The sequence below is a fragment of the Cyprinodon variegatus genome, unplaced genomic scaffold, assembly GCF_000732505.1.
Source record: "Cyprinodon variegatus isolate N-32 unplaced genomic scaffold, C_variegatus-1.0 Scaffold39, whole genome shotgun sequence".
Taxonomy (NCBI): domain Eukaryota; kingdom Metazoa; phylum Chordata; class Actinopteri; order Cyprinodontiformes; family Cyprinodontidae; genus Cyprinodon; species Cyprinodon variegatus.
Genome location: NW_015150492.1, coordinates 1,717,442 through 1,735,772, shown reverse-complemented (window position 1 = coordinate 1,735,772; position 18,331 = coordinate 1,717,442). Strand labels below are relative to the sequence as shown.

Genomic DNA, 18,331 nt, shown 5'->3' with positions numbered 1-18,331 from the left:
TATATATATATATAAAAAAAATTTATTATTGTATTATTATATATTAATTTTTTTTACCAAGGTTATTTCTTAGATTTATTTAATATTTACTATTTATTGAATAAATGATATGCATAGCTTTGTTATGAAATCAAGCTCCTTCAATTAAATTTATGCAACTAACTGCCAGTGAGTCCCAGCTGGGTGTAGTTCAATATATCATTACAACATAAGAGATTAAGGCAACCTAACAGTATCCTACTAATACTGGGCTCTCTGGGCCTGGTGACTTTATACAAAGATCAAAACTCAAGAAGATTCAGTCAAATATCAAACATACAGAGGAAGTGGCTCTAACGAGCCGACAATTTAACAAAATGTTAAAACTCCAGGCAAAGATAAACCAACCCTGTGGATGGCATCAAACTAACACTGAAAATCACTCTCCTTATACCATCTCTATGGTTAAACATGGTCATGGCGACATCCTGTTGTTGGGATCTTTAGTAGGGAAAGGGGTGATGTTTACTGCTGTAAAGAATATGCATAGAGCTAAATACAAGGCAATAGTGGAATAATATGCTATAGACCACAACAAACTTGAGTTTCGGGCGGGTGGTCATTTTTCAGGAGGACAGCCGGCAAACGTATTCGTCCACGGACACGTTTAAATGGCAAAAAAAAAAAAAAAATTTCTATATATATGTTTGTTAGAAAACCCAGGTCAAAGTGGAGAAAAAATGTAATTGAGAATCAGGGGCAAAACGTTATAAGAGATACTCTCTCTCCAATCTCACACAGCTTATGCTATTTTGCAAACAAGAATTGGCAAAAAAAATGCTATTGTTTATTTGCGTCTATATCTAAAATAGCAGCCAAAGACAGCCATACAAAGTAATTATTCAAATGAGCTTTCAATTCATCATTGCTTTAAAAATTATGAGCCAATTTATGTTATTTCTTAAAAAAAGAAAAAAAAAATCAAATCCACACAGGGTTAGGGTTTTAAATGTTAAAAGGGTGTGAATAATCTTTTAAGGTTTTCAGTTAACAAACAGCTTTTCCAGGTGGAAGATTTTATTCAAATGTCTTATTCCTATATCATAATGATTTCTTTTTGTATGGTTCACATACAAAACCATAACATCAATAAACCAAAACCGCCATAATAAAACTGGATCTAAATGTCAGGCGATGAGGATGCATTACTGCAAGCCTTGAGGCAGTCAGTTCTACAAAGGTAATCATATCACATTCTTTTAAAAGTCAAAGTAAAAGTCAAAGGTGATGTTTAATTCAGTTTTCATGCTTAATGCTGTCATTATGATGGGAAATGTGGAGTATTAAGAGATCTATATACAGCTCTGCTTTAACATCACTATGGCATTCATGTGCTCTTTGTGTGACTATAAAAACATCCCCTCACTATTATGAAACATCAAGTCTTTCAGTTGATCCAGGCATAGCTTCTCGCCTGGTGTAAAAGTCTGTCCCTTGGGAACATCTTAGGTTAAAGGGATAAAAGGAAGTAACAGAGTAGACTCACCGAAAATATCCCAAGATGACAACAGCTACCATAAGTGATCCAAAAGAGATGGAGTACCCAACAGTATAAATGATGTACAAACGGTGGAAGAGATCCTGTTAAAGATGAATAACATGTTAGAGTTTCAACACTAAACAGGTCAAATGAGATATATACATTTGTTCCTATTTTAAGTGTTGATTTATTGCAGCATTTGACCCAAAACCCTCATGTTGTAGTAAAAACATAAAAAAAATGTTCTTCTTTTTTTAGAATCTTGCTACAGTGTATGGTAATCAAAATAAGAAGGTGGAGTACCCTTGCAAGTCCTAAATTTGAGTCATGCATCAAAAATTATTAAAACACTTACATTTACGGTAGGTTAAATTAGGTGTCTTTAAATCTAAATGTAAATATTCCCAACACTGATAAGGCAAATCAAATTTTATATTTGAGTTGAATAACAACAAAATAAATTAAACAGAAATATTACTTGGAATTTTGTGTTATTTTGATTTATAAAACAGAAATTACAATTTGAATTTGAATACCATAAAGTACCTGACTAAAAATACCTGAGTGTCAATTTTTTTTTAACCTTAATACAACATAAGCAATGCTCTAACACACCATAAACTGATAAAAATTCACTAAATTGTAAAAAGTAGTCACTTACCTGCCTCGACTCTAATGTAATTTTATTTATATCCTATTCTTAAACACAACAGCTCAATATAATGTTAACTGCACCTTTAAAAGCTTTCAAGTATTCAGGAAAGGCTGTGCACAATGAGCAAGGAGGATTCTTATGGGGTCTTTTAACCATGTTTTCACAAGAGCCTTTGTGAGGCCGTAGACTGATGCTGAGGTACTTAGAGCTTAGAGCTTTGACAGTGTTTATAGAAAGAGTTTGCATGCATAGGTTTTATGGGAATGCATATTGATTTTATGGAAGTGTTTGGAACAATTACAATTTTTCGATTGGTGAATTCAATACTTTTGGCAATATACAGTACTGTATGTGCAATTGCATAAGAATCAACCCAATTACAAAGCATAAAGCAACCATTCAAAAACACAAGTACTTTATTGGGGAACAAAGAAGCACAGATATATACTAAGTATTGCATAAAACTATATAAAAATCACAGCCAAAACATAACTACAATTTTACAGATTTATATTTATGTCAATTTTGTATTATTTATATACTCTTTTATATATAGTTTGCCACAAAGTCATTTCCATGTACTAAGAGTAGCATATTAACAGTTTGTATCACTATGATAAAAGTTTCTACTCCAAACTTACATTTATTTATTTCCTGTACAAGAAAAATCTCAAGTCTTAGGAAGTGAATAATAGCCATGGAAGCGGAAGCTTGGCAATAAAAAGCCCCAATATACCAACCCTCTGAGAAACTCTCTTTACATCAACAAGCTCAGAAGCCAATGAACATCTAGTAAACTATACTGCTGTTATCATTTAGTATCATGTTCTTGTACCAGGAAAAACAGTTGTGGTAACAGTGTGTGGTATGGCAGCTTTTTAGTGCATGCTTCACTCTGTGGATATCTATTCCTGATTAATTACTGGGAGCACTCCTTAGGGAAAATATCGACCCCTGCAGTCATTAAGGGGACAGTTGTATGGTGCTGCTTAGAGACAAGCATGGATGAGATAGCTTAGCGTACCTTCATGCCAACTGAAATGCATTTTAGGTTTAGAGGTTTGAAGTCTGTAATATAAAGGAATACTGAGTAGAAACACAGCTTATATTGGGGATTGCAACTGCTATCAAACATCTCCAATAAAGATTCAGCAGCATCTATGGCAAAATAAGGCCAATGAATAAGATTTAAAAAAGCTTTAAGCCAAATAGATTTTATTGGATCTTAACTGCTCCAGCTTTAAATTATAACATGAGGAGCTGCAGAATATTTCCATACATATTTTAAAATCTTTAATATTCACTTCAAAGAAAATATACAATTATCTNGATTTAAAAAAGCTTTAAGCCAAATAGATTTTATTGGATCTTAACTGCTCCAGCTTTAAATTATAACATGAGGAGCTGCAGAATATTTCCATACACTTTATAACACAAATAATATTCACTTCAAAGAAAATATACAATTATCTCAATATAGCGCTAATTTTGCAATAACTTCTTACCTACAACCATTAAGTAGGAAAAAGGTAAAAAAATGAAATGATAACATCTCAACCCTTTTCCCGTTTTCAATCAATAACAAAGTGAAATAAAAAGCCCAACTAGAGCTGGTAATGCATTGGTGGATTTACTTTACTAATATATTATTTTAGTCCAGCTCCAGTGAAAGAAGATTAGTAATGACATAACAAAAACAACATTTTCAAGATATAGTCAAAATCTCCACGGCCAATGCGGGATCAATAAGGCTTTCAAATTTAAATCCCAACTACACAATTCTGGAGATCATACTAAACCCATTGTTTTTTCAGTCATTTTAAGAACATGCTTTTAAAAGTTGTATTCAATAAAAAAAAATATTAGTATGAAGCAGATAAAAATTTAGAAGCTTCTCAGCGGTTTATAGACAATACAAAACACAAGCTGAGACTGAAGAAACAAAAACTCAAGCGCAAAAAGAAAAGATATCAAACACCTCAAGGTAACCTGGGATGTAATAAAACCATTACCAGTCATTTCAAGCAACCATCACAAATACCTATTTAGCCCTAAGACAAACAATTCTCAAGAACGCTCTAAAGGGGATTTGAAACTATGAGTAAAGCATGTAAAAAAATGAAGCATTGAGTTACATTTTTGAGTATTAACGTCTTTTCGACCAGTTTAAGTCAAGTATCATGTCCAAATAAAAAAGTAACAGAAGAGGCTCACCTTTTCATTGGTGTAGTTGTTAATATAAAGGAATTTTGCACATTCACTATAATTGGCCCATGTTTTGTTGACTGAGACTAGCTCCCACGTTCCATTGCTGTCACACCGACGGTATGCAAGTCCTAAATACCAGAAAGACAAGAAAAGCAAAAAAACATCAGTGTTTAATTACAGATTGAGGCTGTAAAATTAACTCAGTCCCACAGATGAAAAATGGAAAATTTCAGTATATAAATCCAAAAGGATGTAAATAAGGAGCAAAACATAGTATGTGGTAGAATTTGACCTTTTTATTTTGTTTAGGGCAGTGACTGGGCAAAATAAAACCAAGAAAAAAAAAATGCTTTAACATTTAATGATAACAGGAGGTCCTACAACAACCTGTGTTTTCTGTTTTTTGGCTTGTTAGACATACTATCTTATAGTATAATAATTTGACCAATATTAATAAATTAATAAAATTTAAAATAAACTATATAATTTACCTTCCCAATGTTTTATGAATGTTTCATAGTAAAACAAATAGCCAGAGACATTTAGCTAGTTTTCCTTCTTGCTGTTAAAGATAGCCTATTAGTTAGGTACTGATTTACAGATGGCAAGACATAATTAGAAATTATCTACTCCAGTATACAGAGAGTGGAGTAATTAAAAATCGGACATTTAATGGAATTCAAGTGAACCCTAAAAGCAGGCTCCATGTTATTAAAATCAATCCCTTCAAAAACCCTGAAGCCTTTCTTACAGCCCACAGCATATTCTCAGTCAGAAAGAGATGCCATGAATCTATTTTAAAAAGGATGAGCTAGGAGAAAAGCTTTGCTCTTTCAAAACCAAAATAAAAGACACTAAGACAAGAGAGAGAAAAAAAATGACTTTGCTTTTTTGAAATATTTCGACAACAGAACAGGACATTTTTTATGTACAGTGGTTACAGAAAGTATTCAGGATCCCTTACATGTTTCGCTCTTTGCTTCTTGAAGCCATTTGCTAAAATCAAAAAAAGTTCATTTTATTTCTCATTAATCTACACTTAACACCCCATCTTGACAGAGAAAACAGAAATGTAGACTTTTTTACAAATATAATGAAAAAGAAAAAACTGAAATAAGAATGGTCATAAGTATTCATACCCTTCTTCTTCTTTTGTGATGTTTGATGGGGATTGGAAAACAATTTGAAATTGCATTACCGCCACCTACTCTTTCAGACCCTTCTTTGTGACAATTATTTTTAAGTCACATGCCGTCCATTCCTTCTAAACCTCCTTAAGAGGGTTCTGCTTCTTTATTGGAGTCCAGCTGTGTTTAATTAAATTGATTGGTATTGATTAGGAAAGGTAAACACCTGTCTATATGCTCAAGGAGTATATGCAAACTCCATGCAGAAAGAGCCCTGGCCGGGAATAAAACCCAGAACCTTCTTGCTCCACTGCCCACTGCCACACTGAACAGCCAGTATCACACATCCTCCTTCAATTTAATTTAAAAGAACAAATGCAGTCTTATTCCAGAATCTGCAAAAAATATATAAAAAGAAAAAAAAAATGGCTATTGTAACTGTGTGCTTTATTTTAAGCTTTGCATTTGTATAGCTATAAGACATTAAGAGTTAAATCAAGTTGGTCAATGTAGAATCAGAATAGGATGTGAAATGTGTAATTTATATATATATTTTTAAAAGAGCTTCAGAGTAATGATTCTATCAAATGAAACCCTTTACTATCACTAAATACAGTCTTACCTTTATGGTTAAAGTCATAAATATAGTCTGGACACAATGTGGATACAAAGCTTCCAGGAGGCCCTTCTGGCCAGCACACAATGCCATCCCACTCTGGTGAACAAAAGCCATCTGCAGAGACAAAAAGAAAATCAAGTTTTTTAAAATAAGACCTCAAAGAGAATCTAGTACTCAGAGCAGTTGCATAGCTGTTTGTTTTAAGGGTAATTTCCTTGACCTTTGTGTTTATGTGAATTAGCTCTAAGAAGTAACTGTGTAATTTTGCGGTGAGTCTTACAGTAAATAAGACCTTTCCTGTGCAAACAAAAAAGATAGGGTCATTCAGTGAAAACACACATACTAACAGTACTCTCCATTTGTTTCAACATAATTACAACTTAAAATGGTATTCACGGTATGCTAACTTGCCATTTAAATCCAGCGTGTTTGTTAAAGAGTCGATTGTTTGTTGCTCCCAGTTTCCATAAGTGCTTTATTGTTTCAAAATAATTCAGGTTTTTTGTTGTATGGAAATCGTTTCCGCATGGATCTCATAGGACTGTCAGCCAAACTTTCTGCATTATAGCACTCTAAGTGAGCCATTGTGAATAAGTTAAATTATTATCTGAAAAGGGTTACTTCTAGGTCTATTTATCCAACTATTAATATATAGTCTGATACGTAGAAAATCTGTGGATCCCAGGATATAGTAGTGGGAGCAGCATTCTTTTCTCAACAAAGTCATGGCAAAATTCCCTCTCAAGCCTTGGCAGTTATGCTGTATTATTGAAAACATCTGACCACTCTGACCACTAATAAGTAGCTGTACATAAAACTTAAATGATCCCGTCTTTGCAGCAGATCCATTATTTTCTCATTCTCTTGAGTAAGTTGCAAAGAAGCATGTGACGCTAGGGTAACTTGCATTACTTTTTTTTTGTCAATGAGAGCATGAAATTAAAGGGTAGACTTAGTGGAGCTGACTGATTCCTGCAGTCTCTGGTGGGAGATCAAAATAAAAAAAGTGTTCAGTTTCAAAATCATGCTAACCACACATCCTGGGAGTAAAAGTAGAAAAGCCGCTCTCCTTTGCCTTAGGTTTTATTACCATAAAGACCACCTACTTAAAGGCCTAAATTAAACACTAAACACACACAAGTGTGCAATTTCCCGTAAATTTCTTCACCACGAGTTAAATATAAACGTGACCATGAGGGAGCTTGGGTATTAGTGATGTCACTGGGGGTTTTAGAAAGTTTTCTTTCCCCCCACTACTCATTTGATCCCAAGCTGCAGATGTAAAAACACATTTTGCATATTCTCCTCATACATGCAGCTTTTTATAATGAGCTGCCGTGTTGTTCTACACCCAAAACCACGAGCTTCAGGGCTGAGCTATTTTCACACTGGCAAGGTCTGGGGATTTGAACCCACATCCCTTCACTGTCATCTCCAGACAAACCTCACCACTCCCCCTCAAGGAAAACATTGTCTCAGCAATGTAAAGATGGCTTTTGTCTATTTAAAGAATCTAAATCAAGTAAAAATCCTAACAAAACATTACAAAAAGTATGTAAAAGAGAAAATTAAAGTGCAATGTACATGAACGACTCCACTGAGCCATTAGTATCTTTTAAAACCTTTTCAGATATTTATATATTGCTCCCAAAAACTGTGATTTCAGAGAAACTGGAGAACAAGGTTTGAGAGGACTTAACACAAAAGGGCAGCTGCCACCCCACACCAATCGCAGCATGAGAGCCATCTGAGCACAGATGCTGAGAGCATCCGGACATGGTGGTCGAACATCCCATGCTGCACAGCGACAGCAGCTAGCCAACCCCCAACAAAAGAGCAAAGCCATATCCCTCATCACCACCATACAACTCCCAGCCAACCTCTCCATGCTAGAAACCAGCCCCTCCTAACAAGCAGGCAAACAAAATTCAAGTCATAGGACCTTAAAACTAGACGGTCCTAGAAGAGCCAAAACAGCAGCTAAGCCATGATCAACCCCTGAGACCCCCAAGACCTGCCCCACCCCCCAAGCCCGCAGAGAACAGTAGTGTGGAAATACCCGGTTTAATGGAGCAGGCAAGGGAAAGCCTACATGAATAGGGAGTAAAAGACTAGGGAACAGATGTTTTCCCAGGGAGCCAGCACCCCAACTGACCCAAATATGCACCCAGGGGAGAAAGGCACAGGTCCAACCCTCCATGTGCAATGGCTGGGAGCACTATGTTCAAGCCAGGGCCCAGGAACAAGGAGAGGCACCAGGCTTCAAGAGCAGACCAAATCCAAAACTGGGCCCCCAAATCCTACACCAGCTCTAGTGCCAGCTCCCACCGAGATAGATATCATCATACCTCAATGGCCCAAATACCCACCGGCATGCTAAAAGACGACAGGCACAGGTCCGGAATCCAGGTGGTAATCCGGCCCATGAAATTGACCCCCACTCCCATCAATTAGACTTTGATGATGGAGATTTCCATCCATATGGAATCACTGTCACTACAGTTCACCATATAGGTGACATATTGTACTGTGTTTTCATCTACATTGAGTGTTTTGAATTTGTTTGCATGTAGGTGACACACTTCACTTTTAATTTCATTTGACTGTTCATCATATTCACTGTATGGCTTGTAGAACACTAAGAATGGTCTTGGGTTTTCTTTCAACTCTTCCATTAAGGTCTGGATGTGGAAAGGTAAGTGTTATCAGACTGAGATTCTAACATTTCAACTAAGGATCTTTTTGGCTAAATGTCGATGTCTCCTTTAGCTGCATATATACAATCCCAATGAAACTTTAAGGGGTATAAATTCTTTTGCAAGGCATTTAATTTAACTTAATAAAAGCTTTAGAGCCAAAAAACAATGATGACCTCTATAGGGATTAAAAAAAAAAATTATCCAGGCATATCAATCCTATGTGAAAGCCTCAGGGCCCGGATGAGCTATGAGGAAATGATGGCAACATAAGCCTTTGCAGTACATGTACCAAAACAGCTTTAAAACCTGGATAATATTTAGAATTCTTTAAAGTGTATTAAAAAATCTGTAGTAATAGACAAAATGGAGATAATAACCTTAGTACATAAACAGGCCAAACCCAACAAAATCAACTGAGATATCAACCAATAGGAATGAAATCCTGCGATCAGGTTAGACTGTGAGTACAGCCCTCAGGTTCCCAAGGATATAGAAGAGAACAATGGAGTTCAAGAGAGCAAATCATTTCCAAATGTTCTGTGCTATCGCACTTAGTTAGGTCATCAAAAGTAAAAGCAATGTTTTAACAGAAATCTATTAGTCGATCTTACAATTTGAACTTTGTACTACACAATCAGAGTACTGATTTTATCCTGCATTTACATAATTAGAAAAAACAAACCCATATGTGGCTTTTAAACTCAAATGAAGAGCAATTCATAAACTATTAGTTTAAAGAAATCCAATCAACTACTTGAAGCGAGCATGTAGTTTGTGTTCTTTCAGGCATAAGCCACAAACTCATCAGGGAAATGTTTTTCTACTCATTAGGGTAACATGTGTAGTCTAATTTCTTTGGTTGTTTTGTTATTGAACTGACATGTTCAACCTTCCAAAAGAGGTCAGAAAACAGCCACAATACATAGAGATGAATCACAAACTTTGTAGCTCAGAATTCTCAGGTATGCAGGTCAGCTCCCATGTACTGATGTCGAAACCAGACCCTCCAGCATTTATTAGAGCTCCTGCTACAGCATATTACACTAATACATACCATATTGTAAGTGTGTATCTACAATATTATTCATAATTTTGAATTTCTTGTAATCATACTGTACGGTCCAATTTTCTATTAAATAAAAGGTAAATTATAATATTTGTTTTTTTTATAACTTATTGAGACCTGAATCAAACTAAATGAAAAAAAAAAGTGTATATACATACTAAATAACACAACTGAATAAGCTAAAAATGGTATTTGAGTATTTTTATGATGTGATTTTTAGAGTGCTCTTGATTAGTCACAGGTTTTTGTAAAAATAGGAAATTACTGTTATGAATTTACTCACATACTTTCGGTACATGTATAGAAATGGAAGAAGAAAAGGACACATAGGAATAAAAAGGCATAAAATGTAAAACAAGTTGGCTTGAACTAAGCTTTTGAGAAATGATCAAAACAAAAATACCACAAACTATTCTCAAATAAGGACCTTAGGTGAGTTACTGCTTATTTACTTACATTAAATTATGCTTAAACTGTAGATGTAGAAGGTGACAACTATGTTCTTATAAACATTTATTTACTTATGAATAAATAACTTGAATAGCTCAATTCCATCTTTTTCATTTCTAATACCAGTCTAGAGAGATGTATCTGTTTTTGCAATTATCATAACTATGAGGATCATAGATAGATAAAAAAAAATGCTGTAACCAAATGCATATAACAGAAGAAAAACTTTAGACTTAAAGAAAGTGTTTAATACAATTAGAAGAAAACTAATAACGCATAAACTTATTAATTATTTAGAATTTTCCAAACCAGATTATGTATGGTGCACAACAAATGTAAATAAAAACATAATAAAAAGGTTCTAAATTTGTAAATGTAGGTCAACATAAAAATTTGTTTTAAGGTTTGCATTTGTTAATTGTCAACTCATAAATACATGTGTCATCAGATGTTTCATCCCCGGCAGCCACAAATACAGCTTACAACTTTGCAAAGATATATATACAAATCACAGATTTACAAGTAAAAGTCACAAAGTTACATCTAAGAACAAATTTAAAATTGTTAATAAAAGTTACATATGCAAATCAACAATGTAAAAGAACAAATTAGGTGTTTAGTTTAGTCTCGTGATTTTTGACATGCAATTTCAAATGGATAGCCGGAAGTACACTGTAAATGGAGGCAACAATGATAGGGATCATAAAATCATAATAAAATCATCATAAAATGAGTGAGTTTTTGACAGAACCTCAAGGTTAGCAAATAATACAAAGTATGGATATTCAGAGTAATGGGTCCTTCATTCTGCTACAGATGAAAGCCTTTAAGTTTTTTGTCAGAGATTGATCCAGAACTTCAGCACTACTCCAGCAATAATTATCATTTGGTCTTTGCTAAGGTGAGAATTAGCTCATATGTCCGTTAAATGTATAGGCTCAGTCTACAAACTTAATGTTACCTAAGGAGCTTGTGTTGATTAAAAAGTCCTGATGAAGTCCACAGTGTACTTACAGTAGCTTAACAGGCATTACTAGTAAAATTAGCATTTACCAGCAACCTGATGGTTAAAAAGAGCCAACAAAAAAAAGTTGGAGAACTAGCTACCGCTGAAGAAGTGGCGGCTGCAGACATTCGTAGTATTAGCAGGCTGCAGGCTGGTTTAAATTCCACTTGTTGCATCACTGTCCTGTGAGAATTTTAACTTTTCCACTATAATGATTGGAAGCATTTGGCACTATATAGTAACCGTTTTTTCTGTTAGAACAATTGGAGCAGTACTAGACAGCACGAGACAGGGCATTTTTTATCACATGGCAAATCCATAGTTGCTTTAAGTGCTACTGTCCACAAGCTATTTGAAAGCGAGCTAATTGCAAGTATGAATCTACAGGCCCTTATCAAGCTGTTACACCCCTTACTAGTTGGTGGTGGTAATGCACCTGAGGGTTGTTTGCTAACTCACTTTAAACAAGAAGAAGTGATCAAATGTTATACGCGCATGCATTGAAAACAATATTTCAACAAATATACAGTATAATGTACAGCCAATTCCTCATTAGGGACGACAGTGGTGTCAGATGTAGGCGTTTGCCCTGCAACCGGAGGGTTGCCGGTTTAATCCCAAGACACAGCTGCTTTCAGTGTGGTTGTGTCCTTGGGCAAGACACTTCACCTGCATTGCATACTGATGGTAGTCGGAGGGACTGTTGGTGCCTGTGTACTGTACAACAGCCTCACTTCTGTCAGTGAGCCCCAGGGCAGCTGTGGCTACAACATAGCTTGACACTATCAGTGTGTGAGTGTGTGTGTGAATGGGTGAATGACTGAATGGAGAGGAAAGTGTTTTGGTCAAGTCCTGTGACTTGAAGAAGTGCTATATAAGTAAAGGCCATTTACCATTTTGTCCTCCTCTGCCATTTAATCAAGGTTGGCAAACAATTTTAAGGTGAATTGCTGGACTAACTGGTTAGAAGTTTAACATCTTCACCAGGGGTTGTAGATTTGTACTTAAAAAAGTTTAATTTGTAGTTGTAAAACAGTAATTTGTACTTTTATTTTTGCAAAGTTAAATCTTTTTAAAAGTTAATCTTAAATTCTAAATGTGAATACTCACACCAACATCTGATATCAAATGTATGTGTTGGCAAGGAAATACAAGTCTTACCTTAATTACATATATTGAACAACATTAATAAAGTTGAACAACTACTAAAACAGTGCCTAGCTTATAAGGGTTTCTACACATATATGAGTGCCCCAGTAAGTATAGGACCCTCTAACATTCCCTGGCTAAAGAACAGATGTCCTTCAATCACTGAGTTTCTCAGCTTAAGCATTTATAAAAATAAAAAAAAAGCAAAAAAAAAAACAAACGTTTTAATCTAAAATGAGATTTATAGACTTATATAAAAACTCTGAAATGTTGGGTAATAACCCAGAAGGAATTTGACCAGAGAGAACAGTCAACAATAGCTTTGGGTTTTTGGGGGGAAGGGAAGGTCAAAGAATTCCAAGCCATCCATATTGTTCTGTGGTTACTAATGAAATATTACCAATGACTTGGCTGCAGAATCTTCAATCCTTACTGAACAACTGACAGAGAAAAATACAGTAACCACAGTTGGAGTTAATGGTGCCTAGTGGAAAACTATGTTCTCTTGTCACCCCTAAAGACACAAATCTACCAGAGGAATTGGCAGAAAGACAATGAGAGGACAAAACAATGAAGGGGATTATTACCATAAATCGAGACAGTTGTAAATATAAATACAAAGGCATGCATAGGCATAAAAAGTAGCTAACGGTTCCTGAGATGTTTATCCGTTTTAAAACAGGGCAGGAAAAAGGAATGCTTAATTATTAAGTTTTTGTTTGGAAAATAAGAGAATCCACAGATATATGGACAGCCAATCTCTAAGTTTAACATGGTAGACATACTCACTGAAGGATCACGAAGCAACAACCAAAGAGTAGAACTCTACTTACCAGGTACCTTACCCCTTGACTTGATGTTATCTTCACATTTTCTCTTAGCTATGAACAGCAAACGAATCTGCTCCTCTTTTGTCACTACATCGTCTGCATAAACCTGCAACCACAATAACGTAGATTTAGGAAAGCCAAAGACCATAACAAAGAATCGTACTGTTTTGTAAAAGACTTGCTGTAAGCCAAGTACAACACTCTATTGATAAAATCCTCTTAAAGAAAAGAACAGTTTTGAGCTCTTTTTAAAAAGATAAATAGCAGCAAACCAGACACTAGTGTATTTAAAATATTTAGTTTTCTGTTGCAACTGCACAGAAAATGAGTAATATATGATCGGCTATTAATAATGCTGTTGTGGGAGAACAAACATACAGATATAACCTTCTTCACATATTTAGATGTTCTCTTTTTATCTATAAAAAAAATACTGACAGATCTTTTAGATATACAGAACAATTCTCTCACAGCATCTGAATGCATCAAAATACATGAGCCGTTTTCAGGACCCTCAATTGTTGCTCTATCAAAATGAAACATAGTTTATATGCCCATCAATAAAAAAAAATATTAATTTTTTTATCTATTTACTTCTTGTCATAATACAGTAATTTAGAATTTCTTGTATTCAAATAATGCATGTTTAGTTACCTTTAAAATAATAAAAAAGTTTTAATTCTAAATTCCATCTTTTTAAACTTTGTATGAAACCTTGAATGGAAGCATACAATTTCAACTGTAGGGATATCCATATCCATTTTTCACTTTTTCTTATCACTTAAATTTCTCGGCCTTTGTGAAATGGAGCAAAAGGGTCCAAATCCCAACCAGCTTTGCTATAAACTGCATTACAACCAAAGCCCTTTGGATTTACCTGACCTAAAAGGGCAGACAGAAAAAAAAAAAAGAAAAAACAGTGAAAGCTAAAATCTAACAATCCCTTCTGCTAAGAAATTGACAGGGCTTTGTAATTTGTGATGTAACTAGTTAATATTGGAAAAAAAAATCTAATTAGAATAGACTTTTACAGTTATCAATAGGCCTCTTCGGAGCAGTTTTTTGCCTACATTTAACACTATACATTTATCATCACAACAAAGAACAGCATTTTACCTTTAAATCTGTTTCTATCTCAATAAATACAATGTATAACAATAAATACAGAAGTCCATATTGTTCATTCTAGTGGAGCTGATTTAACCCTGAGGCAGAAACTGCAAATGCAAGAAATGAGTGCTTGTAACATAGGGGTCTGGAGGTTGGACTGCCTCTTATTTCTCTTGAAGGTCGGATTGCTCTGACTGCACTGATGGACTTGTCAAAGCATTTAGGAGTACAGGGCTGTGTTTGTTTTTGTCTTCAATGCCATACAGAATAAACATAAAAAGGGCAACTAAGACTCGTCCTCTTGAATAAACAAATTTCACATGCTGTTTATAGCTGCAGTTTGTGTTGTGGTGGCTATTTCTGCTTCTCCATGATGAATGTCAAAACTGACAACACGTGTTCCTAAAAGCTTTTTCACAGTTTATGCATTTCCAGCATCTGAGCTGGCTGCATATTAGCGATCGACGTGGAGCCTCAGGTGTGGATTTCCAGTCAAGGAAACATTTTTCTTTTTAATGGGTTATACTCACTGACTGGCTGTTGCTCGCAGATCACCTGTAGGCAGTGACAAATGCGACTGTGTTTGCAGGCAGAAACATTCATTTTTAACAGAACTTGACACAAGAGGTTGAAATGAAAACATAAAACCTCTCAACCAGCTGAAGATCAAGGATTAAAGGAAAGATCTGAAGACAAGACTAAACTTTTCAATGTTGCTAATTAGAGATATTTAATTTAATTAGTAAAACCTTTCTACACATTACAATCGAAATAAAATAATCCGCACTGGATTCAGTCCCTAGAAAATTGACTTATACATTTTAGAGGGAACTTGTATTTCAATTATGAAGGGGGAAATTATTTCGTTATTAATTTTTTGAATATTGAACAAGGATAAGAAAATGTATCTTCTAAATGTATACTGCTGATATATTGAAGTCAGATCTGTTTAAATATGACGTATCTAAAACTGAACACACACATACAGCACGTACAGTTGCTTGGAAAAGCATTATTGCTACTAAAAATGCAGAACAAATCAAAAACTATTTTGCCCTATAGCTGAAACCCAGACTGGATAGAGAATAAATGCAAACAATACCTTTTCAAGACCTTTCCTATGATCAGCTTATTCTAAACTTTGGTCGAGCTATATGTTAAAGGTCACTATTATGCTGGAAGTAGGACCATGTCCCAACTGTATCTTCTAACAGGTTTTCCTCCATTATCCTGCAATTAGCTTAGTGGTTTTTCCCATCAACTCTGACCAGTTTCTACTAAAACATCCCTATATACTACTATCACCATTTTTAAAGGTGGTAATTGAATCTAATGGCTTTCATTCATTAATTACTTTCTTCTTGTAACTCTATTAAAGAACACAGTTTTCCAAATGTGTTTCTAATAGTTGTTCATCAAGTAATTTTCCCAAATGAACTGTTTATCTATGAAGAGGTGCTGCAGGGGTTAAGTGTGCAATCCATTAAAGGAAGACTTACATGAATTGCACACTTAAAGTGGACTGGTGCCTAAAAATCTTATTCTCTGTTCTCCTTGTCTTTCCTTTTCATTTTTGTTCATATTAGTGTGCCAATGGATTATAAAGCTCTGCAATAGGCATCTAGTTTTTAGATTGAACAGTGCTCATGATATATATTCAGATGATGATGTCTACTGTGTTTCTCTATCTTCATTATGCCTCGGCCACAGTGGCGGTTCCAGGAAATTTCCTAGGTGTGGCCAGGCTGGGAGGGGGTGCACTGAGAGGGTCCCTGTCCCGGTCCCCTGTCCCTCTAGATCAGTGGTCTCCAACCCTGGTCCTCAAGATCTACTGTCCTACAGATTTTAGATGCATCCCTGATTCAACACAGCTGAATCAAATGATTGATTACCTTTTCAAGCCATTCATTTGATTCAGCTGTGTTGAAGCAGGGATGCATCTAAAATCTGTAGGACAGTAGATCTTGAGGACCAGGGTTGGAGACCACTGCTCTAGATCCTTCCCTGCTTGGCTGGCATAAAACCCACTTGGTATTATAATATTTCAGTAGAAACACAAAACACTGTTGTATGAGTGAAGAGTAACCTCATGGCCACCTGAGTGTCATGTGTACATCAACAGAAAAAAAACGAATAAAAACAGTCCATCATCCTTGTTGTACACTTAAATGCTTTTGGACCACAGTTTAGGAAAAGTACAACTGAACAAATGTTGTATGTTGTGACTTGCAAGCAGCTCATGCCTAGTTTTCATAATACTGTTTGTACACTAATGTTCTCTTTAAAAAAACAGAGGTCTTCAGTGAAGGCGTATTCATACTGGAATTACAATACATAAATGTGTCTCTATTGTTAAGATAAAGAAGTCGCACAGTTATCTGGTACCACAGAATTTTATTAAAATGCATCAGGGTTAAAATGGCAGAATAAAAATGTCTGACAGGATTTATATTTTTTATTAAAAATGTTCAGTAGTATGCATTATTTCCCCAAACTACAGTGTGGACTAATTTTCTTCCTCCACCTCACACATAACAAATTAAATAGTAGAAATATTGATGCATAGCAATCTATGTGCCGAAAACATAGCATATTTGATGATGTTAAGGAAAAAAGAGAAAAAAACCCACCTCCCTAGCTTTGTCTCAGCCTTAATATTCAAATGATATTTATATTTTGATATTAAATCTAAAATCTTTAGAGTACCTAGCTATAATCAGCATTAACAAAAAACAAAAACTAACCTTCTTGGACATTTTTTTCACAAGGACAGGCATAAATTGTCTCTAATGCAAGTCTGTGCTTTTTGCAAGCTTTTAAAATAAACTGCAAAAATACCAAGCTCTTGTGGCTTTTCTCCATACAAACCCACAATACCTCAATCCATCAATATTTTCATTGCTTTCGGTGCAGAAATAAGGATATCCAGTCTGGGTGCTGAATAAGGCTATAGAGGAAAGACGTTTATAGGTTTGCACGGTAAACAACCACAAATGGAACAGCATTTTACCACAGGCGAACAAGGATAGATATAACCTGTTTACTGAACTAACTATGCCAATGTAGAATATTCCACTGACAGCACCTGAGACATTGACACTATTTTCATCGAAGTAACGATACAACATTTCTTTAGGTTAAAGTTTAGTGTTCTTTATTTGCAATACATATTTTACTATCAAATGAAACTCTTGTGGCTTTTCAAACTTAAGCAAAATCAGGGACTAGGATTAAATATTTCTGACCTTTACCATGAGATTAGAATTATTAGAATTATTTACAATATCAAGAGGAGAATCTTGGGTAATAAGTATGTCCTCAGATTATTTCTGAAAAGTATTCCTCCGTTGCTGGCCATAGTCCAAACCTCCAAGGCAAACATAACTTTCACTGAGAGAAACATGAACATTCTTATTTGCTGCATTTGATTCAAAACACAGTCTCCTTTTTGACCGCTCTTGGGTTTGTGCCAGTGTGAAGAAAAAAAAAAGAAAAAGAAAAACTGCACATCATATATTAGTGTGTTTTCCAACACCAGTCTTTGGAAAACAAACCACAAATTTGTGTTCCTCTGTGCAAACTGCTGTCTGACAACTTGAACTGCAATTCCCTGTAGGAGAGAAGGGAGAACTGTTTCTAATTGATCCATCTACAGTATATTGTACCACTAAAGCTTATTAGATGTTTTGTTAAATCATATAGCTATCCAGTTATAGTTTTCTGGTAATTTGGTAATTCTGGGAGGAATGAAGGGTAAATTTGGATCAAAAGCCTCACACTAAATTTGCTTAATTTCGAAATATATTAAAGTAAAAGATGAAAGAACATAAAAAATGAAGTCATATGGAAAGGCATCATATAAAACTCCAAGCAGAGACATTGGGTTTCTGCTA

General features: G+C 35.0%; 1 protein-coding gene across 1 annotated transcript in view; it reads right to left on the bottom strand.

The window, feature by feature from the left end:
• Positions 1 to 18,331, bottom strand: part of pth1r (parathyroid hormone 1 receptor) — a 72,494-nt gene that overhangs the window by 13,938 nt on the left and 40,225 nt on the right. Inside the window, exons 2-5 of the mRNA XM_015369914.1 lie at positions 13,332 to 13,434; positions 6,132 to 6,242; positions 4,389 to 4,510; positions 1,526 to 1,620 (exon numbers count right to left, since the gene is read on the bottom strand). Of these exons, the coding sequence (XP_015225400.1) occupies positions 1,526 to 1,620; positions 4,389 to 4,510; positions 6,132 to 6,242; positions 13,332 to 13,434 (431 nt within the window). The remainder of the gene's footprint in view (positions 1 to 1,525; positions 1,621 to 4,388; positions 4,511 to 6,131; positions 6,243 to 13,331; positions 13,435 to 18,331) is intronic.